The sequence below is a fragment of the Pseudorasbora parva genome, chromosome 19 (assembly GCF_024679245.1).
Source record: "Pseudorasbora parva isolate DD20220531a chromosome 19, ASM2467924v1, whole genome shotgun sequence".
NCBI lineage: Eukaryota > Metazoa > Chordata > Actinopteri > Cypriniformes > Gobionidae > Pseudorasbora > Pseudorasbora parva.
In genome coordinates, this window is record NC_090190.1 from 15,912,965 (window position 1) to 15,939,144 (window position 26,180).

The 26,180-nt window shown below is 38.0% G+C and overlaps 2 protein-coding genes across 5 annotated transcripts in view; both read left to right on the forward strand.

Annotated features, from left to right (window-relative positions):
• sh3bp5lb (SH3-binding domain protein 5-like, b) overlaps positions 1-11,767 on the forward strand; it is a 19,310-nt gene extending 7,543 nt beyond the window's left edge. For all 3 annotated transcript variants that reach the window (XM_067425315.1, XM_067425314.1, XM_067425316.1), the window contains 3 exons: positions 1,903-2,064; positions 3,675-3,848; positions 7,427-11,767. In XM_067425315.1, the coding sequence (XP_067281416.1) occupies positions 1,903-2,064; positions 3,675-3,848; positions 7,427-8,050 (960 nt within the window). In that variant the 3' untranslated portion in view covers positions 8,051-11,767. The remainder of the gene's footprint in view (positions 1-1,902; positions 2,065-3,674; positions 3,849-7,426) is intronic.
• An 8,388-nt stretch (positions 11,768-20,155) lies between these two features.
• gabbr1b (gamma-aminobutyric acid (GABA) B receptor, 1b) overlaps positions 20,156-26,180 on the forward strand; it is a 164,889-nt gene continuing 158,864 nt past the window's right edge. Inside the window, exon 1 of one of the 2 annotated variants that reach the window (XM_067426765.1) lies at positions 20,156-20,933. The gene's annotated coding sequence lies outside the window, so the exon portion shown is untranslated. The remainder of the gene's footprint in view (positions 20,934-26,180) is intronic. The other variant, XM_067426764.1, reaches the window with a different exon arrangement.

Sequence of the window (26,180 nt, forward strand, 5' to 3'; positions counted from 1 at the left end):
AACCATATGCACGCGAGCTCTCTCGCGCACGGACGATCTGAAAACACCAATAAACAAGTAAGCTGCATTTTATCAATCTCCATTTGAGATGTTCTCTTTAAAGTGTGTCATTCAGCCTACATTTTAGACTTGTCTTTTTTCGTCAACGATATTGCATGTTTATATAACGTTAGTCACAATGTAGGCTAAGGTTACGCAGTGACTGTGATGTAGCCTAATCTGAAATACAAATAGGCAAAAACATCATAGGAAACACCATAATTCAGTTCTCAACTTATATTTTTACAAAATGAATAACCTTGTCAAATGACTATCGTTTTGACTTATATGGTGAAAAAGGGGACGTTTGCTAGAAGGATCGAGTGAACGTTCTAAGCAAAGTATCTACGGTTGTATTTTGTAATACAAAATAATATTACCCTTTGTCATTAGACACACTATTTAGTTTGGTATGGTACTTGGTGTTTCCTATTGTTACTGTACTGTAACAGTCAATAAGTGGATAAAATCGCTACTTACTGCTTGCAGGAATATAGTTGCCACTTTCTTCAGTTTAAGACGCTGAGCGAAGCTTGCTTGAAATGGGCCGAACAAACTAACGATCTTGAATTCAATTGTTGTGGTATCGGATTATAAGCATCAACCATGACTGTAGACATTTTTTTATCTGTGGGAAGGATATGTAAAGTTCTAAGGTCTGCTGAACAGCCTGGAACATGAAGTGTGTCTATGCGAGCAGCTTGTTTTGATGATTCGCTCCATTTCCGCCTGACAATGAACATGTTTGGACAGATGCAAATGTTGGGGGCGTGCATATAAATGATCCCCAATGCTTGCGTCACAGTTGGCGTTATGTTGAGAAGCACTTTTTTTTCGGTGGAGTTTTGGATTCATGAGATTTACATAAGAAGTAGGAGGCAATGTTTGAGACTCACAGTATGTGATGTCCATGTACTGAACTCTTATTATTTCACCATGGCTAGGTTAATTCCATTTTTCATTCTAGGGCACCTTTAAAACTAAGATGTATGATGTTAATAACTATAAATACACATCATCACAGTCTGAAAAGGATTTTTATGCTATTTTTTTTCTTTCATTTTACTCTTTTATTTTACCTAATATTTTAATTAATCTTAATGAATTTTGTGCAAAACAAAGGCTACATTCACACAGCAGCAAAATTCAGTTTGTCAGGCCTGTTTTTAATTTTGGGGTTATATTTACACACACATTTCCGCTGATGATATTCATGGCTATGGCAACAATAAAAAATGAGTTTTGAGTTCAGTTATTCATTCAGTAAAGACATTATTCAATTCCCTCCAGTAACTGGACATTTGAAGAGTCCGCTAATAAACGTTGTATATCCTTGGAGAGGATACCATATTTCCAGCGAGTTATCCCAATGAAATATGGCCTGCCATTCTCAGTTCCTGACTTTTATTGATTGGTTTGGATGTCCTGATCTGTGCACAGCAATTTTCACTGACAGCAAGCCAGGCTTTTTGAGCTAAACAGTTTTCAGATCCAGCCTTGTGTGCAGTATGATTGGATGTCAGCTTTATCAACCTAAAATCCTATTGGCCATTTCACCCACTTTATTTAAAATAATGGTTATGGTTTGTGGTTTTGTAAAGTGCTATACAGTTGAGTTCCCTTTGATATCCCTTTGATCCCTTTGAAATATATTTCTACAGAATTGAGGTATACATCCATACTAATGCCACAACCTTTAGCTAATGTTTTATTACATAAATATAACTTGATATAAAGTTGGGGAAGATTTACACTTTATGGCTCTCTGTAAGGTCAGCATCCCTTCTTCTGATTGGCTGCATGTTTACAGAGCTGAGTGACTGATTGCTGTATATGAAATATGATGGATGACCTTACCCACAGGCTCAACAGGAGACTCAGAAGGCAGCGCTGAGGTACGAGAGGGCTGTCTCAATGCACACGGCTGCCAGAGAGATGGTTTATGTGGCTGAGCAAGGTTTATTGGCTGACAGAAACACATTGGACCCTACCTGGCAGGAGATGCTAAACCATGCCACAGCCAAGGTACGCCGCAGTGACTCAGCATTGCTCTTTGATAATTAGAGCAATAGGCGGTGGCATAAATTTACTCAAAAGCACAAGGGCTCTTAGGTTTACAACAGGTCTTAATTGCTAAAATCAATCTCTTATAGTCACAATTAACAGATTTTGCTTGTTAAATTTTTATGTGTCTTTTTAAAATGTGAACAGCTGGTTAGTATGGATTGTAATAGCAGTGTGGCTTTGATTGTCACAGTGGGGGCAATCAATAACGCTGATAAATGCACACCAACACTTAAAGATCAAGGTTATACGTCTTCATTTATATTTTATTCTAACCCAGCCAGTAAAATAGAGCAGCATTTTTCCAATGTGAAATCATCCCATGTTTTTTTTTTTGTTTCCAGTTGGGTTGTCTTCAAAATTTCAGTAGTCGATACCAATGCCAGGGGAATTTAAAGATTTTTAAAAATAGTTATATGCTATTGAACACACTCCTTTATTACAGCACATTGCCTCAGGGTTTTCAATTAATCATTCAAGTGAACAGACTGTAATAAAATAAAGAACACAAACAAACTACATGCATTAGAGCACAAATTAAGTAAACTGATATTAAGGTTCATTTGAATCACTAAAGTGAAGAGTCAGTAATAAAATAAATACAGAAATATTTAACACTACAAAAACACAAATAACAATGTGCTTCAAATGTTCAAATTAATCATTCAAGTTTATAATCAGTATTAACATAAGTTAAAAAAGAGAAACAAATTATATACAATAGAAATAAAAAATCTAAAGTTGCAAATTAAGTAAACACTGATTCAGATTTATGAATTAATCATTCAAGTAATAGTCTGTAATAAAATGAAGTGCAGAAACAAATGACAATGACATGAATAGAATAATATGCAAATTAAGTAAACAGTGCACTAATTCAAATTAATCTTTCAACTAAACAGTCAGTAATAAAAAAAAGACAAAGAAACAATTGTCTTTTGTGAGATTTAACTTTTAGCTCTTACTCTGGAATGACTTTTCCGCCAACGTCACTTAGGTCAAATAGTTATTTAAGGATTATTTTAGCAAACCGGCCTGGCTCCATTCTGTTTAGTAATGACCACTTCTAACAATCCTTTCAATATATGGATTACAGGAATAAAATGGGTTGTTCAAGCAATTCATGCTGGTTTAAAGTAAACTTTGCCAGTTTTCAATTTACTATTTAAGTAAACAGTGATAAAATATAGAATAAAGAAGCTAATTGCCAGTAATAAAAGAAATAATAAAAACAATTGAAAAAAGCTACAAATAAAGTTAACAGTGAAAGTTTCAGAAACGGCATTATTGAGTAAACATTCAGAAAAACATTGGACATTCACACTGCAGATAGATTTGTAGTTACATTTTCTTTAGCTGTTAATATCAACTTGGTACTGAAGTAGCATACCTTTGACATTTACAAGCTCTTAAAGAATTCTCCATTATTGACAGTGGTGATACAGTCTGACATTGAATCTTTGTCAAATCTGTATGAATGATACAGAAAGCTGTGAGAATGTTTTCGATTTAATGTCTTTCATCTGTGACAACAGAACAGGATATCCCATTTGACATGTTGCTGTTTTCAGGTGAACGAGGCAGAGGAGGAGCGTTTGAGGAGCGAGAGGGAGCACCAGCGTGTCACTCAGCTTTGTCAGGAAGCAGAAGCGCGTGTGCAGACTTTGCAGAAGGCTCTTAAGAGGGTCATTATCAAGTCCAAGCCTTATTTTGAGCTCAAGGCTCAGTTCAATCACATCTTAGAGGTATGCATCAGAGACCGGTTTCTGCTATAAAGGTATTCAAGGTCTGCTGCCCATATCGATTTAAGTAACAAAATGAAATCCTCTATGAAATGCAAACTAAGGAGGGGCGCAAAGAACAGAAACTTCACTTACTGCATACAATCTAGTTATTTTAGTTTTTATAGTATCAGCCATTTAGTGGTTATCAACCATACAATGAAAATAATTCTATTACAGGGGTGTCCAATCTTGTTCCTGGAGGGCCACTGTCCTGCAGAGCTTAGCTCCAACTTGTCTGGAAGTTTCTAGTATGCCTAGCAAGACCTTGCTTAGCTTCCAGGTGTGTTCAATTTGGGTTGGAGCTGAAATCTGCAGGACAGTGGCCCTCCAAGAGCAGATTTGGACAACCCTGGTTTATATCAGCCTAAATTTCAATATTAGTGTGACCACAAAAAAAAAATTAATAACACCCTGCTATTTTGCAAGTTCTCCCACTTGGAAATCAAGGAGGGGGTCTGAAATTATCATCGTAGGTGCTCACGAATGTCCACTGTGAGAGACATAATCTAAAAAAAAAAATCCAGAAATCACAATATATGATTTTTTATATATTTATTTGTATGGTACAGCTGCAAATAAGTATTTGAACACCTGTCTTTAAGCTAGAATTCTGACCCTCAAAGACCTTTTAGTTTGCCTGCAACATGTCCACCTCCACTCCATTTATTATCCTAAATTAGATGCACCTGATTGAGGTTGTTAGCTGCATAAAGACAACTCTCCACCCCATACAATCAGTAAGAATCCAACTACTAACATGGCCAAGACCAAAGAGCTCTCCAAAGACACTAGAGATGAAATTGTACACCTCCACAAGGCTAGAAAGGGCTATGGGAAAATTGCCAAGCAGCTTGGTGAAAAAAGTCCACTGTTGGAGCAATCATTAGAAAATGGAAGAAGCTAAACATGACTGTCAATCTCCCTCGGACTGGGGCTTCATGCAAGATCTCACCTAATGCGGTCTCAATGATCCTAAGAAAGGTGAGAAATCAGCCCAGAACTTCACGGGATGAGCTGGTCAATGACCTGAAAAGAGCTGGGACCACCGTTTCCAAGGTTACTGTTGTTAATACACTAAGACGTCATGGTTCAAAATCATGCATGGCACAGAAGGTTCTCCTGCTTAAACCACCATGTCATGGCCCATCTTAAGTTTGCCAATGACCATTTGGATGATCCAGAGGAGTCATGGGAGAAAATCGTGTGGTCATCATGTGGTCTATGAAGCATGGGGGTGGTAGCGTCATGCTTTGGGGGTGTTTATCTGCACATGGGACAGGGCGACTGCACTGTATTAAGGAGAGGGTGACCGGGGCCATGCATTGCGAGATTTTGGGGAACAACCTCCTTCCCTCAGAGCATTGTAGATGGGTCGAGGCTGGGTCTTCCAAAATGACAATGACCCGAATCACACAGCCAGGATAACCAAGGAGTGGCTCTATAAGAAGCATATCAAGGTTCTGGCATGGCCCAGCCAGTCTCCAGACCTAAACCCAATAGAGAGTCTTTGGAGGGAGCTCAAGCTCCGTGTTTCTCAGTGACAGGCCAGAAACCTGACTGATCTAGAGAAGATCTGTGTGGAGGAGTGGGCCAAAATCCCTCCTGCAGTGTGTGAAACCTGGTGAAAAACTACAGGAAATGTTTGACCTCTGTAATTGCAAACAAAGGCTACTGTACCAAATATTAACATTGATTTTCTCAGGTGTTCAAATACTTATTTGCAGCTGTATCATACAAATAAATAGTTAAAAAATCATACAGTGTGATTTCTGGATTTTTTATTTTTTAGATTGTCTCACAGTGGACATGCACCTACGGTGACAATTTCAGACCCCTCTGTGATTTCTAAGTGGGAGAACTTGCAAAATAGCAGGGTGTTCAAATACTTATTTTCCTCACTGTGTGTATGTATGTATGTATGTGTATATATATATATATATATATATATATATATATATATATATATATATATATATATATATATATACATACATACATACATACATACATACATACATACATACATACATACATACATACATACATACATACATACATACATACATACATACATACATACATACATACACACACACACACACTCTCACCTAAAGGATTATTAGGAACACCTGTTCAATTTCGCATTAATGCAATTATCTAATCAACCAATCACATGGCAGTTGCTTCAATGCATTTAGGGGTGTGGTCCTGGTCAAGACAATCTCCTGAACTCCAAACTGAATGTCAGAATGGGAAAGAAAGGAGATTTAAGCAATTTTGAACGTGGCATGGTTGTTGGTGCCAGACGGGCTGGTCTGAGTATTTCACAATCTGGTCAGTTACTGGGATTTTCACGCACAACCACTTCTAGGGTTTACAAAAAATGGTGTGAAAAGGGAAAAACATCCAGTATGCGGCAGTCCTGTGGGCAAAAATGCCTTGTTGATGCTAGAGGTCAGAGGAGAATGGGCCGACTGATTCAAGCTGATAGAAGAGCAACTTTGACTGAAATAGCCACTCGTTACAACCGAGGTATGCAGAAAAGCATGTGTGAAGGCACAACACACACAACCTTGAGGCAGAAGAAGACCCCACCGGGTACCACTCATCTCCTCAACAAATAGAAAAAAGAGGCTACAATTTCCACAAGCTCACCAAAATTGGACATTTGAAGACTGGAAAAATGTTGCCTGGTCTAATGAGTCTCGATTTTTTTTGTTGAGACATTCAGATGGTAGAGTCAAAATCAGGCATAAACAGAATGAGAACATGGATCCATCATGCCTTGTTACCACTGTGCAGGCTGGTGGTGGTGGTGTAATGGTGTGGGGGATGTTTTCTTGGCACACTTTAGGCCCCTTAGTGCCAATTGGGCATTGTTTAAATGCCACGGCCTACCTGAGCATTGTTTCTGACCATGTCCATCCCTTTATGACCATCATGTACCCATCCTCTGATGGCTACTTCCAGCAGGATAATGCACCATCACAAAGCTTGACTCATTGCAAATTGGTTTCTTGAACATGACATTGAGTTCAGTGTACTAAAATGGCCTCCGCAGTCACCAGATCTCAACCCAATAAAGCATCTTTGTGATGTGGTGGAATGGGAGCTTCGTGACCTGGATGTGCATCCCACAAATTTCCATCAACTGCAAGATGCTGTCCTATCAATATGGGCCAACATTTCTAAGAATGCTTCCAGCACCTTGTTGAATCAATGCCACGTAGAATTAAGGCACTTCTGAAGGCGAAAGGGGGTCAAACACAGTATTAGTATGGTGTTCCTAATAATCCTTTAGGTGAGTGTATGTATATATATATTAATTCTGTGTATGTATGATCAAAGTATGTGTGTATATATATATATATATATATATATATATATATATATATATATATATATACCATATTAATTCTGACTCATGATTATCTGTTTATTTAGTAATTATAATGCCATTAATATATTTGATACAAGAACATGAAAAAATGGGGGGAAAATTATCCAATGTGTTGTGATTTATCCCCACTCATTAACAGGAGCACAAGTCCAAAGTCGTTCAGTTGGAGGAACGGGTGGCGAAGGTGAAGACCCGATATTCTATTGCCCTTCGCAACCTTGAGCAAATCAGCGAGCAGATCCATGCGCAAAGGGGGCGCATTCGTGCTGCTAGAGAGCGCAACCGGGCCCGTGGGGGGCGGAGCTCTCCTGTTGGGGCAGAGTCTGAGGGTGTAATTCAGGCAGGGGCGTATGCAGGGGTGGTGGCCAATCCTTTAATGGATAATGACTGGGCTGATCAAGAGAAAACCCGGCAGTGGGTGGAGAAACACAGGGAGGCAGGGTGGGGCCACCGAGAGAGAGTGGAGAAGGCGGGGTCAGACTCCATGTCAGTCATAAGCTTGCAAACCATTGCCTCCGACCTGGAGAAGTTCGATTCTGTGGAGCACTTGGGCGACCTGAGTGATGTCGGAAGTATAATAGGTGAGGAGAAGGAGGCAGAGAGCGAGAGAGGATTTAGGGCTGAAGACAGAATAGTAGCGAGAGAGGTGGCGAACATTTCGAGACAGGATGCAGAGAAAGGTGCCTCAGGGACAGACAGACAGCAGAGAGAGAGAGAGCGAGAGAGCTTTGTGAAGCAGCACCACAGAAGTGTTAGTTTGTGAGGAAACAGGAAATAATAGTTATAGCCTGTTACTCCACCCCAATCCTGGCGGGCTGAAGCTTGCCGGCAGGCTTCCAGACGAGACTCTCAACTGACTACAAATGAATCAGACCGAAAACACACTGTATTTGCTTAAAGGTGAAGTGTGTAATTTCAGTGCCACTAGTGGCACAAACAGAACTGAAAAAACAAAGACTGTTTTTAAACGGGTTTCCCCGAAACACGCATCTTTCTGTTATTGGTGACATAAACAGATGGTCCCATGCCCTATCTTGTGCCATTGGTTGAGCCGATTTTTTTTTTTGTGTGTCTGGTTGAGATGCTCAGAAAGAGTTTGCACTTTTCGGGGAAATCAACATACTAATGGCTTCATTATAGTTTTACTTTAGGTTGAGATAGGATAATGTTGAGAAAATTCCACACTTCATCTTTAAAGGGTTAGTTTTCTTTCATTCATCTTCGCAACACAAATGAAGATAACTTATGTATATTGCATTATAAAAGTTTTTATTACAATTATAATGCGTTCTCATGATCGATCTCATGTAAAATCATAACCACAGTTATAATAATTATAATATATTTTCACACCTTTATAAAGTCGAATACATTTTAAAGAAACATGACAAACAACCAACTTCAGATGTAACGAGAAATTTGCAAATGTTATAATGCATTTTAACTTTGCTTACATTTATTCATGACCCTGGAACACAAAACCATCATACCACCCATCATACGGGTCATTAAAAAAAAAGATTTATACATTAAATATGAAATCTAAATAAGTAAGCTTTCCATTGATTAATGGTTTGTTAGGATATGAAAATATTTGAAAATCTTAGGGTACAAAAATATCTAATTATTGAGAAAATCGCTTTTAAAGTTGTCCAAATGAAGTCCTTAGCAACACATTACTATTAATAATACATTTTTAATATATATTTACGGTAAGAATTTTACAAAATATCTTCATGGAACATGATCTTTACTTAATATCCGAATAAATTTTGGCATAAAAGAATTGATCATTTTGACCCATCCAGTGAGCTATTGCCAAAAAAAAACTTCTGCGACTTATGTGCGGGTTTTGGTCACATTTATAAAGTGATATATACTTTATATCTTATACATTACAACATACATTAAGAATACTTTAACAATGAATTATACATTAACCCAAATTCTGACTGTTCATCATAAAAAGTGATCCAATCACTTCAGAAAATTTGGACTAAACGGCTCGATTGATATGGATTTGTTTTACAATCTCTTTATGATCTTTTTGAAGCGACAAAGTGGTAGTTGCATAGCTGTCAGTGGAGGGACGGAAATCTAATATTTAATTTAAATTAACTTGCTTTGTGTTTTGAAGATGAATGAAAGTCTTACAGGTTTTGAACGACATGAGCATGAGTAATTGATGAAATTTGTTTTTCATTTTTTGGTGAACTATCCCTTTAACGTCACAAACTATGGAAGTCCACCAATTTCCGGAAAAAAAAAAATTCGAAAAAAAAAAATGGTTGCATCGCAATAAGAACTAGTCACATTTGTGAGATATGAAGTCACATTGTGAAATGTAAACTTGCATTGTAAGGTTTCAAATCCCATTTATAGATATAAATTGAAAGTAATTTGCGTGTAAAATGGACTTTCCCGAAAACTTTTCTCTGCATTTACCAGCCAATTGTAAACATCAGATTTTATAGTTAAATGTGTGTATTTTAAAGATTTTCAATCATTTGTTAATTATATTCTAATACAATTAGCATAATCATTGCCCATGAATTACATAATGTACAAAAAGGTTATGGGCTCCAGACAAATTGGCCATATGCTTAAATTATTCAATGAAAGTGTTAATCTCGCAGACAAATAATACTGGTGGTCAGAATAATAATCTATAATAAAGGGGCAAATAGACTGTGGCTGTTTATCAATGAGATTTCTTTAACTAATTGGTTAATAGGAATTTCATATAATACAGCTCTGGAAAAAATTGAGACCACTCAAAGTTTAGAAATCAATGTTAAGTGGTCTCTTAATTTTTTCCAGAGTTGTATTATAAGATGCCTATTAACCAATTAGTATCAGCAAAATTGCTTTGCAATACAATTTGAACACAGTAAGTACATTGTACTTTGATGTAAGTACATAGTACTTAAGGCCACCTAATTTAAAGTGGGGCCCTTATTTCTGTCAGATCTAAAGTTGCAATTAATTGAAACAAAATCGCATTTGCAATAAATAAACCTGCCATTTTTTTATTTTTATTTTTTTTACTGGAAATGGTGGAAACAGGCTACTATAACCAACAACCCTACTGCATGGTTCAAATCAGATCAAAGCTTCTCTAGGGGTGGTGACCTAAGGTTCAGAAATCATTATAATGAATCCATTTTTAGACATAAGAAATAGAGTAATCTAGAGGAAAGAGAGTATCACACTTACACTGATTGACATGGCATTATTGTAACACTGCACTATAGCAGAGGGGGTTCAAATGTTCTCGGCATTAATGAATAACAATGAGGAGGGTTGAGGTGGTATTTTAGTCAGTCTGCAGGGATTTGTAGTTCTCACTCTCACGATCCTGTCTTCTCGGTTACTGTTTCACTATCGGTCAGGGGGCAGGGGGAAAAAAAGACTGAAAAGACACTTCACTCAATGAGAGAGAGGGAGAATGAAAACAAATGAGGAATGCATTAAACATTAAAGATTAAACTCACATCTCTGCTTGTTACCACAGAAAAGAGAAATGCTCTTACAATAGAGGTCTATAGGTACTGCTGTACAATTCCCTGAGCGGCTTAAATTGTTACTTTACGCACATTTAGGTTTAGGTGACTGAAAGCCGAGTGATTATAGATAATGACACAGATGCTGTTGGTAAAACTTCACTTGTATGTAACCTGTCATTTCCTTTTAATATTGTGTTTGGTTTCCATCTCCGTCTCTCAGCAAGTGTAGATATTTAAAAAATGTTTTTCATTTGGCTGTCAGTTAGTATTATTTTGCAGAACTTGTAACATTAAGTTCTAGGTCATCGATTTGTGGCATTTATGATATATTTTTAGATCTAGAGTATTGTTTTTATTGATTTTTGTTATATTTAAGAGATTTTAGATTGTAGGTCAGTCCAGGAGCATTAAGGAGGTCTTGTCTTAGCAGAAAGACAAGAACAGAACAAGTTTACATGTGTGTCCTGCTGGAATTTTACAAGCAAAGTTAAGCAAATAAAACACCAGTGGAATGACTGAATGATGGATGATGTGTACTTGATGACGTAACTGTGTTTAGCAGATATACACTTTGAAATCCTGTAATATGCTAGCTGTTTGAACAAACCGTGCTGTGGACAGTACAGTATTGTTTGCAAGTTTACATCCTACTCTTCCAAAAAAAATGGTTGTTTTGACTTTTTTTTAAAGTAGCTGTTGTAGTTTTTTTGTCCATAAAACATGTAAATCCATCCTTCCTCCATCATAACCTCTTCTGTACAGATCCCTCACATGTCCTCATAGTAAATAGATGATGCTCTGTAGAGTTAATCCAGTATGCTGCTGTCTCTCTCCATTCATAAGGTCACATGAACTCTATATGTATATACAAGCTGATGTATGATGAATTCAAATAATCTTTACGTGACTGATAACTTATGTAAATGTTAATTTATTGCACAGTTAGAGATAATAAAACTTGAATTTAACAACTATTCTCTTTGTTTTCTCATTTCATTTCACTTTACACAGATGGAGGTGTGGTTGCTATAATTGCTACTTTGTGTCTCCCAGTTGTGATTTTATATTTCCCAATGTAACTACATCTCTTAATTGTGAACTCTCAGTGCATCTTTACATCATGTAGTGTAACTGTTTCTCGTAATTGTGACTTATGGGAGACTTAAAAAGTATTGACTTTTGACTTGGTTTCTCAATGCTGTATCCTGTGAATTTAAGTGTCAAAATCTGACAATTGCAACTTTTTTTTTTTATTATAATTGTGACTTTGTATCACAATTGTGAGAATTTATTGCAAGTCCAACATTATAACAAAAAATGTGTAAATCCAATTATACCTTTCAATTGACTATATCCTGTAATTGCAACTTTATTTCTTGTGATTGCAAAATGTGACGCCAGGCACAAAGCAAAGTGTTTTTTTTTTTTCTAGTTTAACACATGGGCGTGCTTGTCTGAAAACTGTGTGTTCAGGTGCATGTTAGCATGTTGCTATTTTGAGGTAACTGAAAACGATTGCCTCATTGTCCAAAGTCAATAGCCAATATTGTCTAAAGTCATGGTCTGAAGTCAATAGCGCTAGCCTGACGTGGTCATACTCGATTCTAGTCAGAATATGAGTCTGAAACTGCTCCATTGGGCTGTGATAATGGGGCGTATTTAAACCGAACCAGGAAAGACCTCAATTGGATAGACCTACAACCAATCAGAGCAACAAAGTGATGCATTGTCAAATGTCAACAGAGCTCAACTGCACTGTGTTGCCAAGTCCGCATTTTTTTTCCCCCACGGGTTGTTTTCTATGTCCGCAGGTTGAAGAGACTGTGATATTTAGACCCGTGAATGTGAATTTTAGCAGGCAACTTTACCAAAATAACACACATTTTACCCCCCAAATGCCATTTTTCCCCCAGAGAACCCCCCAAAAGGCTATTGTTTAGGGCCGGTTTTGTTGCAAAAACTTGGCAACCCCTTGGCAACCAATGCTGGAATCAGGCTGGAATTCACGATCTTTGCCGGTGTTGTAAAAAAAAAAAAAAAATTATTTAATGATACAGAATACTTACCCAACATGATCATAATTTCTGAGAAATTGTGAAGGTGAATGCATATACAAACAAGCTCTCCGTTTAGGATTCGAAAAAAATATAATCCAAGCCCCTTTGATGACGTACATGATTATGTTACTGTTTATCATTTGTCCGTCATCGTCTAAAGCCCGCCCTGATGATTTCATTGGTCCGAACAGTTTCTGTTCGGAGATAATTACTCCTCTATGGAGCGATGCCAGACCGAACTGCCTGACCTAAAAAAATTGTGGGCGGGGCTAAGTTCGTCTGGCATCCAGGCTACAATAGCGCAGTATTTTGTGTTATTTAAAGGGCATGTTAATAATATACACTTATAGACGAGTGCACAACGCGCATACACTCTGCTTATTACATACACACACACAGGAACGTACAGCAGCACACAAACATTTTTAAATATAAAAAATAAAATAATTCCTCTCTGGAGAAGCGTTCAGTCTTTCCGCTTGCAAACTCCACCATGGTGCAAGCACAATTGACTTTTAAAGGAAATGCAAGATGAGACTCTGATTGGTTTATTGCACATTACACCCAAAACACACCCATGACTCATTAAAGGTGTCATGAACTGGTTTTTTTATATTTACTGTTGTTTGAGGCTATTTTCTATACTGGTTTTGAGGCTCTCTCCTGAACGCTGGGTTTTGATGTCTGTGCTGCACTGGAGACTTGGAAGTAAACGCCCACGGCTAGGATTGGATAAGATTTGCATATTTAATGAGCTTCATCTCCCCTGTCAGTTCACATGAGGGAAGGATTGTTTTGAAAGTGACAACCGGAGTAATTCTCTGAAGGGGTTCAGTCTCAAAACATATTTATCAAGCAAACGCAATGATTTATCCCTCATCCACCCGTGATTTATAAATAAAATTGGCCCACCCGATCGGTGGATACAAGTGTGAACCGCGCACATGCGCACACTCTTCAAACATAGAGTCAATAGGGTAAACAACGGGGATCAAATAATGAATTTTATTTCAATATTAAAGATTCAGTGGCCTGCTAACTTGCATACACATATTCAATACGGCCTGCATACACATAATCAATACGATCTGTAACAATGCAATACTACCGCAATTAAAAAAAAAAACATGTTTTACTCACATACTTGTGAGTAAAACACTGCACAATTCCTGTCGGAACCAATTTAGAAGGCACAGCATTGTGTTTTAATCTCAATATGTCTGCAAATCCAGTGTCAACCTGTGTCTTGTTTACAAACGATTATCTTGCTATCTTCGGCATGTTTATTGCTCATTTAGCTCCACGAGTCGGTGGGCAGGCATACACATTTATCTGTAGAGGCGGCGTTTCATGCAATTACAAACTCATAACTATCTATATGACTTATGACTTACAATAGCTGTGTCCCAAATGACGCACTATACACTCTGTACTTATGCACTATGTACTCATCTGTGTAGTGTATGAAGTTGACATGGTTATTTTGTCATTCAGCGTCAGAATCTGGTAATGCCTCCCCCTCCGCTATGTAATTAAAGCTGCCACAGTTGAGTGTATGAAGTGTCCAACATTCCACACTTTGTTTTTTTCCGTTCATTTAGTGCATCATGTGGATATTTAAAGTGCACTTTTTCTTTTGGGAATTTTCAGTGTGAACACACTACTTACACTATTTATACTTAAAAAACGTTCTAGAGTAGTGCACAAGTACGCTATCTGGGACACAGCTTCAGTTATATTTTTTATAATAATGACTTTATTTCTGGTAATTGTGATTTTATTTCTCATTGTGTTCTCCCAATGTCACACTATCTTCCTCTAAACTTTATCCCACAATTTCACTTCCATATCAGAAAGATTTTACATGATACAAGATCATGCACATTTTCTGTAGTAAATGAGAAGTGTGCTTACTCGTGAGCCACCACAAAGCAAGTGATGTCCTTTATCACTATACAGTTGCTAAGGCATCCTGAGGGCTTGTTAGAATTGCTATGTATGAGCATTAGTAATTGTTACGCTTGGCTTAACAAACGCCACTAATTAGCAGTTACATTGATTCAATAGCTTGGTAATTGTAATCAAGAAGAACAGGGAGTTCCAAGGATTTTGGGCTATTTTAAGGTGAATGGTCAAGAGCAGTGGGGTAATCCAGCTACCTGAAATCAATCAGATGTGCGGGAGAACAGGGCTTCCGTAATAAAAAGAGAATGGGAGGATGAGATTACCCTCCGTCTTCAGTCTTTAATTATTCAACAATGATATAAATATCGAACAGAGAACTCATAGAAACTGGCCACTGGGGAGAGAAAAGAAAGAGAGTGAGGAGCTGAGCAACGGCTGAATGTGATGTAAGATGTGATAATTGTCATGTTGAAAGGGCAGTAAAAGGGAGGACGAGGGCAGTTTAAGGTGAGAGACTAATTTCTCTGTGACTGCAGAGAGTGAAGGTGACATTAGACGTGGGAGTTTGTGAAAGAGACATCCAAGATGATGACAGCTGAGTTTGAACTGAAAGATGAAGTGTCACTGCCAGCATTTGTAACCAGAGCTACTCACAGTTTTTTTTTCTCTCTCTCTCTCTTTCTGGTTTTCATTATATTGAAATTTCTCACTCAGGACTTTGTGACTCACTGATTCCACTGCTGGGATACCTGAGGGGAAACGCATCAGAAAATGTGTTATTTTGATTGTCAATTTACATAGGTACATTACAGACAGGATCGAGTTCATACATCATAAAGTTCATACATCACAAATCGTTTATAGGTCTTTGATGTAATTCTATTTTGATGAAGCATTCACTTGTATTTAGTAAGAAAATAGAAAATGTAAATGGTTGCATGGACTATATGACTATACACAGAGTACCGCATTACACTACTAATATTTTCTTGGTTCCCCTTTTGCTGCCAAAATAGCACCATGGATTGGATTTGTTTGTTCAGCACATCCCACAGATTCGATTGGATTGAGATCTGGGGAATTTGGAGGCCAAGTCAACACCTCAAACTTGTTGTTGTGCTAAAACCATTCCTGAACCATTTTTGCTTTATGGCAGGACGTATTATCCTGCTGAAAGAGACTACAGCCACCAGGGAATACCTTTTCCATGAAAGGGTGTACATGGTCTGCAACAATGCCTTAGGTAGGTGGTACGTGTCTAAGTAACATCCACATGTTTCCGTGCAGAACATTGCCCAAAGCATCACACTGCCTCTGCTGGCTGGCCTTCTTCCCATAGTGCATCATGGTGCCATGTGTTCCCCAGGTAAGCAACACACACACCCGGCCATCCATGTGAAACGAATAATGTCTTCCATTGCTCTGTGATCCATGTGCCCACTGCTGGTGCTTTCAGCAGTGGACTGGTATCAGCATTAGCACTCTGACTGGTCTGCGGCTATGCAGCCCCATAAACAACAAACTGTGATGCACTGTTTATTCTGACACCTTTCTAATTAACTTCTTGAGCAATTTGAGTTATACATTCGCTCGTCTGATTGGACCACAGGGGCATGCCTTCGCTCCCCACGTGCATCAATGAGCCTTGGCCGCCCATGACCGCCCGTCACCGGTTCACCACTGTTCGTTCCTTTTGATGGATACTGACCACTGCAGATCGGGCCCATTTTTTCTGCTTCTAACACCCAACTTTGAGGATAGAAGGTCACTTGCTGCCTAATATCCTATTCACTAACAGGTGCCGTGATGACGAGATAATCAGTGTTATTTAGTTATTAGTCTTCAGGGTCATATGATCCTTCATAAATGTGGTGCTCAAGAAACATTTATTATTATTATCAATGTTGCAAACAGTTGTGCTGCTTAATATTTTAGTGGAAAGTGTGATTCATTTTTGTTTACTATTCTTTAATGATCAAAAATCATGATTATTTACAGTACATATTTTAGATACTGTAGTTCATCACCATTTTAACACCAAGTTGTTGACAATCTTTAAGACAAATATTAGTCTATGAAATATGAGCTGATAAAATGCATGTATAATAATGATCATAAACATGTTTAAAATGGTTTCAGGTGAATTATTGCATGCCACACTACGAGACACTGCTTGATGTGCTGTCAGCTACCCTTTTACGTGTTACTGACTGAGTTTGCCCTGGCACGAGAGCTTAAGTGTCACACCTAATGGAACAGATCCCAGGTGGGTTAGTTGTGATTTCGCTGATCTTACCTGTCTGTGAACAACCTTGGAATAGATTGACCAGTGGAGGGCTTTGTTCTGAGCGGAAGAAAAAGAGAGTGTGATGAATGAGTTCTGATGAATAGAATTGATCCAGAAATAGCAAGAGAGGGATAAGTCATCCTTCTGGTCGGTATAACAGTTGGCCTTGTTAGGAAAGATGTATCTGAAGTCTGGGTTTAAAACTGACCCGAACCTAATTCAGAAGTTGAATCTGATTTGTTTTTATCTATCTATCTATCTATCTATCTATCTATCTATCTATCTATCTATCTATCTATCTATCTATCTATCTATCTATCTATCTATCTATCTATCTGTCTGTCTGTCTGTCTGTCTGTCTGTCTGTCTGTCTGTCTGTCTGTCTGTCTGTCTGTCTGTCTGTCTGTCTGTCTGTCTGTCTGTCTGTCTGTCTGTCTGTCTGTCTGTCTGTTTCAATTCATAAATGAACATGTGAACATATCAATATATTATTTACCAACTACATTTTTAAGCATTTTTAACAATTCTTGGGTGTTGCTAGATTGTTGCTATGGTTTCAGGGTGTTTGCTTGGTGGTTACATATAGCAGGCAAATTGAAAAGAGCCCTTATAGATCTGTATGGCTCTTTCAGTCTAAATCCATAATGAAAAGGAAAATCCTGTAATGTTATGTAATCGTGTAAGTCGTTCATCCAAAGTTTAAATCCCAAAAAAGTAACAGCAAACCTCAAACTGCACATTTTGAGATATTCATGTCTGTTACACATATGGTGTAGGATGAGTTGAGCTTGTTTAAGCAAGCACCACTTATAATAATTGCTTCAAATTAATACTGCAAATTATTCGTAGCCATGTAAACAATTACTGAGAAATACATTTTACCTATTCCAAATTATTTGTAATAGGCCTACTGGTGTGTCGAAACAGCACCTCTTGTGTGAATGCATCCCCTACATTGAAACTATAGTGCTTATGGACTCATGTATATGATTTGCCTCCACCGTCTTCCATTGTATATGTAAATGAGAGCTCCCTGAAAGTGGCTGTATAAAAACATTTGCAGCGGGGAATAATGAAGTGCTCCCATCCTACTGTACTCCTCTGTTTGCACTCAGCAAGGACAATCTATTGTCATGAGTATGACAGCTTCTGTATGAGTAATTACTGCAGCCCACTGCACACTGTCCAATTTCCCCTCCGTCTAACATGAGAGCTCAGAACTAATGCTCAGAAGAGTTTGAGGGTGATCCTCAGATTAAATGAGATGTGGCGGTGGTTTGGGTTTACTTATGGCCATCCGTTTGATTACTTCAGTGCACCACCAGTAGTTGCAAACATGAAAATCGCTTTGCATTTCTTCCCGGCAAATCAAAAAGTTTTAAAGGTCATTATTGACTTTGTGGGAAAGAGACTGCTGAGGTGTTGACATCCTAATGGACTAGGTCTATAATTAAACGTTTGCATGCACCCTCACTCGCACATGATAAATGCTTCTCTCATCGAATAGTGAGATATCATTTTCAACCAGCATGACTCATCCTCTCGGCTTCCACTGCCAAGAACAGAGCCACAGGATTTAGAGCAGCACTCTGACAGAGGAACTCTTCCATTCCCAAGCTCCAAACAAGAAACTGGGAACTATCAGTATATTTTTCTTCAAGGAAATACGGACAGCACAGCTGTTCGGGCATAACGTCAATTCACAAGCCAATCTGGAAATCTAATTCACCATGTGTTCCCTTGAGAGTTTTCTATTGGTTTTTAGGATAAATAGTTTTTGGATTATGAGGGGAAAAGGGTGGGGTGACATTTTCCAAGGGTGTTTGAAGATTATCTCTTCTTTTCTTTTTCTTTATTTAAAGCCATTGTTTTTTAGAGACTGTAACCAAAGTGTCTAAAAATTCACGTTTTAGTTATGATTAAGTATAACTTATGTTGTTGACCAAAACATCTCTAAGTAATATTTACCACATCCCTTTTTTATCCATAAATTGCAAATTCTGAAAATCCATTTACAATCCCTAAGGGATTCCATGGCTCAGAAATTCCCAACTGGCCAATAGGACAACAAACTAAAACTAATCAGCTTAGGTTTGTAGGTCCTGATGCTTTCCTGTTGTTGCGACACTTGGCAGAAATAATCATAATAAATCAATAAGAAAATAAATCAGTGAAATAAATTATGTTGCAAAGCTGCATGCAAATATATCAGTCAATGAGTTATTTGATTTCAATTTTATTAAATGCCATGTTAAGTATAAAAAAAAGAAAAGAAAAAAAGCTTTAAAATCATGCAGCAGAAGAAGTAAAACATGATTAAGGAATATCAATGCAATGGTGTATTCAAAGCGCTGTAATAATAAAAGAGTAGCCACTCCACACTCTTAGAAATATGAGCAATGGCAAAGAGCCACCATTTTTGATTCCCAGAAGAACCTTTACACTTTACAACAACCCTGACCCTGTATCAATAACGGTTCATACATTAGCTGAACACTTAAAATGGTGTAACAAACTGTGGCAAGCAGCGAGGCGAGGGACTGTGAGAGCGGGCCGGTGGTTTCAGTGAGCAGTTCTTAAAAGAACCCACTTTCAAAAATCTAAAGAACTTTTTGTGGAATGGAAAGGTTATGATGGTTCTTCATGGAACAATCAATGCCATTAAAGAACATATAAGAGCACATGAAATGGCAATTATAAAGCGTATGGTCTTCCAACCAGGACAAGCCTAGTGCTCAAATGGTCTGCCGTCTAGACCAGCTAAAAAGTGTCCAAACACCATCTCAATCCAGACAACAGACTATAGGCTGGGAGGCCAACAAACCATGTTTTTCCAGCTTCATTCGGCTCACAAAAGAATCAAGATGCTCCAGTCGACGGATAAATATAATACGGTGACAGAATGACTACATACATCAAAGTGACACTTCACTAGAAGAGGAGATCTGGAGACCGCGGGTTTCCATTGGCTCATCCACGCTGCGCAGGGAGGAGGTCTGCACTATTTATCTGGGATATGAGCGCACCATCTGTCTTTCCGTCAGCCAATGAGCGCTTTAATTCCCACTCTATTCACCGGCGGTGTCTTCATGTAGTGTGCAGTCTGCACACTACAGACTGCAGATGAGAGAGAGGAGCACTGCCCTGTGACGTCGCGAGTGAGCGAGGGACAGTACAGAGAGCGCGAGAAAGGAGAGGGAGGCTCCGCGAGCTGTCGTCGTCCGTGTGTAGCTACCGTGTTTCTTTTTTGCCGATATTACATCATATACATTCATGCCTGAGTTTCCGCGGAGGATACTCTCATGAGCCGTTTAATTCCCATCGATATCTGGTATTTATTTTTTACCTGCAAGTCTTTTAGACGACGGAATCATGGCAAGTGCACTAGCGTCTGATATTCGTACGATTTCCGAAAAACGACCGTTGTAAACAATAGTGTGTAAACGTTTACGTCTAATACAACTCGGAATCGCTTCTTTTTGCGTGTGCGCTTTATCTTTATTGTTGTCAGTCGTTGTAATCGAGCAATACATTTACGCGAAGCACAACTGTATACCTTGTTTATTGTTTTGTTGTTATCTAGTAACATTCGACTGTTATTTAACTACCCGAATATTTAAAAGCAATTGTGCAAGGTTAATCTCGCACATGTCGAATCGCGACGCACGCAATATTAATCGTACAAGAGCAATTTCACGCGTACAGAGACAGTTGGTGGTTGAAGTTTAATACGAAGCTGTGCGTAGTGAACGCCTACCGCGAGCAATTAAAAGACTATATTTATTTACCTGTCGACTTACTAGTACGCACACGTACACACACGTTGGTTATATCAAGCATCCCTCAAGGACCATCACCACAGACCGTTCCCAAAAGAGTCTGCACGACGCAGTAAGTAATATAACTGTGTGCAATAATTGTTCTCGCCAGGGGTCTCATCCACCTTACAGAAACTCCATTTCACTGAAACATAATTGAATGTGTCATTATGAGGTTTCTTTTCCGTGTTGTGCCACCACACGAATGCTGTAGTATAGAAATCAATATAAAACATAATTTCAATTGGCCCTGCAGCATAACTGAGTGGCAAGTTGACCTGAAGTGTTTTAGAGTGCTTGTGTGCTCGAGTCTTACGTTTGAATGCTCGCTGTCCGCGGTGCTGAAACTGATTACGGCTAACACCAGATCAGTGCTTCTCGATCCGGGTCCTGGAGGTGCCCCAGCACTGCATATTTTGCATGTTTTCTTATATTTAACACATCTGATTGAATTCATCAGCTGATGCTCCAAGAACTGAATAAATAAATACAAAAATAATACAAAAATCTGGAAAAAGTTACCTTACCGTTTGATAGATGCCATATTTATACATATAAATATAGACAATAGTTTATTGATGAGTCAAAAGTAATAATTACCAATGATTTCAAGGGAATTTTCTAAATATTATTTAATAGCGCATGCATATTTCGCAGTAAAATATTTTGTACAAATCAAATTCCCTGTGGGTAGTTGTGTGTAGCTGGCTTCCATTGTGCGAGCAGTGTTATTATCAGTACGTTTTGCTGTAACATACAGATTTTAGTACTTCGATTAGATTGGGTGTAGTAACATTATCAATTTGAACAGGAACTGTAAGTGCCATACTACCCAAAATTAGATCTTGTAATGCTTACAACTTCTCCGTATTTTTCTTATAAGGTTGTAAGGGAGACAAGAAAGCCATTCAAAAAAAATATTGCTGGAGGGCCTTCAGGAACAGAATTGCACATATATAGATCAATATTTCCTGATTACTGCACAGTTTGGATGTCTCCCACACCAGTTTTCACCAATCAGTTCATCTGCTCTATGAAGTGAAATGAGTTTGTCGAATAAATTGTGCACTAGTGAGGGTCCTGCTAGAACAGGATTGAGGAACACTAATAGTGTTTGGCTGGCTTTGATTGTTGCGTTTGTTGTAAGTATTGATGTTGAACAATATCTGAGGTATTGTGCTGCAGTTTTTTATTTATTTGAAATGAAATGTTTATGTGATTCATGAGTATCAGTCTGTGTTACATGCAAATGTGCAGTTTTTATCTTCAGGAATTATTTTTACCTGATCTAACCCTTAAAATTAAGTGTATTGGTGCAGCGTAAATGTTTGTCGTATTATTATAATTTTTTTACTAAGTGATTTACATTTTACAACATTAGGCACATCTTTAATTTAAATATAACCCCCCCCTTTTTACCCCTTTCTTCTTCTTCTTCTTCTTCTTCTTCTTCTTCTTCTTCTTCTTCTTCTTCTTCTTCTTCTTCTTCTTCTTCTTCTTCTTCTATTATTATTATTATTATTAGGGGTTCAAGCACAAAGTGCTTAAACCCTATTGTAATTGTACTGATTATTATTATTATTATTATTATTATTATTATTATTATTATTATTATTATTATTATTATTATTATTATTATTATAAGGGTACAACAGGGCTAAAGGCACACCAGGGTAAAAGGTGCATTTTATTTTATTTTCCTTTAAACCACCAGATGGCAAAAAAACTTAGCAGTAGCACTTTCCAAAATATTCACTTTTCATGATGCACTTGGAAATTTGGCTGATCCTTTCATCTGCAATGTTTTTTGTATTTGAATTTTTTTTTATGTACATTTATAACACGAATACCTTGTATTTTATTACTTTTACAAAATTACAAAAATCAAGTTACCGTTGATGTGAGGGTGTTTCTAATACTTTGTATAAATTATGAGTGATGGTCAAAATTTCTCTCTTTTCACTGCCGTTATCAATCTCACTCTATTTCTCCCTCTTTTTGAGAGTTGTAAAATCCCAATTGTGGTGTTTTTCTTTTGCTATTTGAGCAAATGGGCACACGCACGCACGCACAATACAGCTCTGGAAAAAATTAAGAGACCACTTAACATTGAGAAAGTTGTATTTTGTGCTAAATCGATATAATATTTGATGTCAGCCAGCAGCCATATCACCCTGTAGCCCAAGACTGGTTTCCCACTGAAGCTAAGCAGGGCTGAGCCTGGTCAGTACCTGGATGGGAGACCAACTGGGAAAACAAGGTGGCTACTGGTATAGTGAGGCCAGCAGGGGGTGCTCACCATGTGGTCTGTGTGGATCCTAAAACCCCAGTATAGTGATAGGGACACTGTACTGTCAAAGAGCACCGTCCTTCGGATGAGACGTTAAACCGAGGTCCTGACTCTCTGTGGTCATTAAAATCCCAGGATGTCCTTCGATAAAGTGTAGGGGTTTAACCCCGGCATCCTGGCCAAATTTGCCCATTGGACCCTGTCCATCATGGCCTCCTAATAATCCCCATATAATGATTGGCCTAATCACTCTGTCTCCTCTCCACCAATCAGCTGGTGTGTGGTGAGCATTCTGGCGCAATATGGCTGCCGTCGCATAATCCAGGTGGATGCTGCACATTGGTGGTGGTTGAGGAGATTCCCCCTGCAATGTAAAGCGCTTTGAGTGCCTAGAAAAGCGCTATATAAATGTAATGAATTATTATTATTATTATTATTATTATGTTTTTTAAAAATGTTGTAGATTTAAGTAGCAAATGAGAATCGCTAAAATTATTGAATTTATTTTAAGACAAAGGTCTTAATGATTTTCAATTTTGTTCAAGGTAAGCAAGTTTTAATAGAAGTAATAACAGAAGAATATGTAAAAGTATGGTATAAACGCACACTGTTGGGGCTAAATGGACATTCTATTTGTTGACATAACATGGTAAGATTCACATATATTAATTAACATATATTAATTAACATTTGGTCTATATATTTTGTACATTTGGTATATTTGGTAATTAACATATATTAAGTTGGGTAATAACTTAGAGATAATCACTGTTATAGTGAAACCACCATATTTAAAAATATGATATTCTTCATATTATATCATAAAAAATGTGTATTGTAGATCTGTCAGTAGATCTGTTCAGTTTATTTTCCAACTCGCCCCAAATATGCTCGATGGGGTTAAGGTCAGGACTTTGAGGGGGCCAGTCCGTCATTTTCATTGTTCCAGCAGATTCCTTTCTTCCATCGCAGGTAGTTCCGGCAATATTTAGAAGAATTTTTGCGTCATTGTCCTCTTTAAAAATAAATCCAGGCCCAATAAAATGACACCCATATGCTAAGTGTTCTAATAATTTTGGCCAGCACTGTATTTATTGTGAAATTGCACTTTTTTTTATGAGAATAATTCTGATTGAAAACAATGATTTCTCAATTTTAAATGGTCTCTTAATTTTTCCAGAGCTGTATATGGATCTAATATTCCTGTTATATAACAATCATGGGGAATCGTGAGACCTAATGACCTCAGTGAGGTATAGTATTTCATGCACAATCAGATATCCACCACAAGTTTAATAAGTAGATCTGGCTCTCTCCAAACATAACCCTGTACGGATGTAGGTAATAGGGTGAAAGGTCAATCATCAGGCTACTTTTTGTAGGTTTTGTGCACCTTGTGAGCTGGCTTTACACACATTTTTTGAAGTATAGCTCTGTAAAATCCTCCTTTGTGAAGCATAGATTATGTGAAGCTTTGTATTATTGTGGGTCACAGAGGTGCCGATTCAATCCTGTGAGTTTTATTTAAGCCGTTCTTTTGTGGCATTTAGCAATTATGCTGTGAAGGCTGCCTCCGTCAGTAAATGCCAACTTTTCAGCCACTATTCCATTTCACTGATGCCGTTTGTGCATGTCTGGCATATTGTTGTTATTTCTGAGATGTTCTCCTTGACATTTTAAGTCATTTGATAGCTTTGTGACTGATGCATCTGTAATTTAAGCATAGGTTATTCAGCCTTGTTGGCACTGTGTTATGTGCCTTATATTGCTTTTGAAGACTCACATATCAAAGTGCTAACTGTCAGATCTCCTTTATAGCTGACACATGCTGCAAAGTGACAATCAACCTAAAGTGTGTGACTCACCTTTGCAGCTGCATTTGAAATTGCGGTTTAGGTTTTCACTGTTAAATGACCACTTTGTATCCATTTTGACCATTACATGTAGGCTACTGTACATTTCATGCGCATATATATAACTTTTTGGTCATAATTCCACTAAACGTGTTTGGAGGAAGACGAATGATGAGTATCATCCCTACTGGGAAGCATGGTGGTGGTAGCATCATGCTTTGGGGGTGTTTTTCTGCACATGGGACAGGGCGACTGCACTGTATTAAGGAGAGGATGACCGGGGCCATGAATTGCGAGATTTTGGGGAACAACCTCCTTCCCTCAGAGCATTGAAGATGGGTCGAGGCTGGGTCTTCCAACATGACAATGACACGAAGCACACAGCCAGGATAACCAAGGAGTGGCTCTGTAAGAAGCATATCAAGGTTCTGGCGTGGCCAGTCTCCAGACCTAAACACAATAGAGAATCTTTGGAGGGAGCTCAAGCTCTGTGTTTCTTAGAGACAGGTGTGAAACCGGACTGATCTAGAAAAGATCTGTGTGGAGGAGTGGGCCAAAATCCCTCCTGCAGTGTGTGAAACCTGGTGAAAAACTACAGGAAACGTTTGACGTTTGTAATAGCAAACAAAGGCTACTGTACCAAATATTAACATTGATTTTCCCCGGTGGTCAAATACTTATTTACGAAAAAAATTAAAAAATCATACAGTGTGATTTCTGGATTTTTGTTTTTTTGTTTATGTCTCTCACAGTTGACATGCACCTACGATGACAATTTCAGACCCCTCCATGATTTCTAAGTGGGAGAACTTGCAAAATAGCAAGGTGTTCAAATACTTATTTTCCTTACTGTATTTTGTCTTGCATTTGTGTTTTGATGGTATGTATTTCCGGTAACACAAGGCATCTGCTTCTTTGCGGAGGTATTGTGGAATAATTTTTATAGCAGTCTGTCTTCATGCAGGTGTGTAGTGCCTGGAAGCGTAAATGGGGTTAATTGGCATTTCCGTTGCATACTACTTATGTGTTCATCAGCAAAATAAACCCCCCTGGGGCCAGGGAGTGAGATAACGAACTCTCTTAATTAGAGGAATGATGAATAATAATGTTTTTATCATGTCCACGTGGATCTGCAGATGGAGTTCTATATTTATGCATCTAGATCAAGGCAATACAT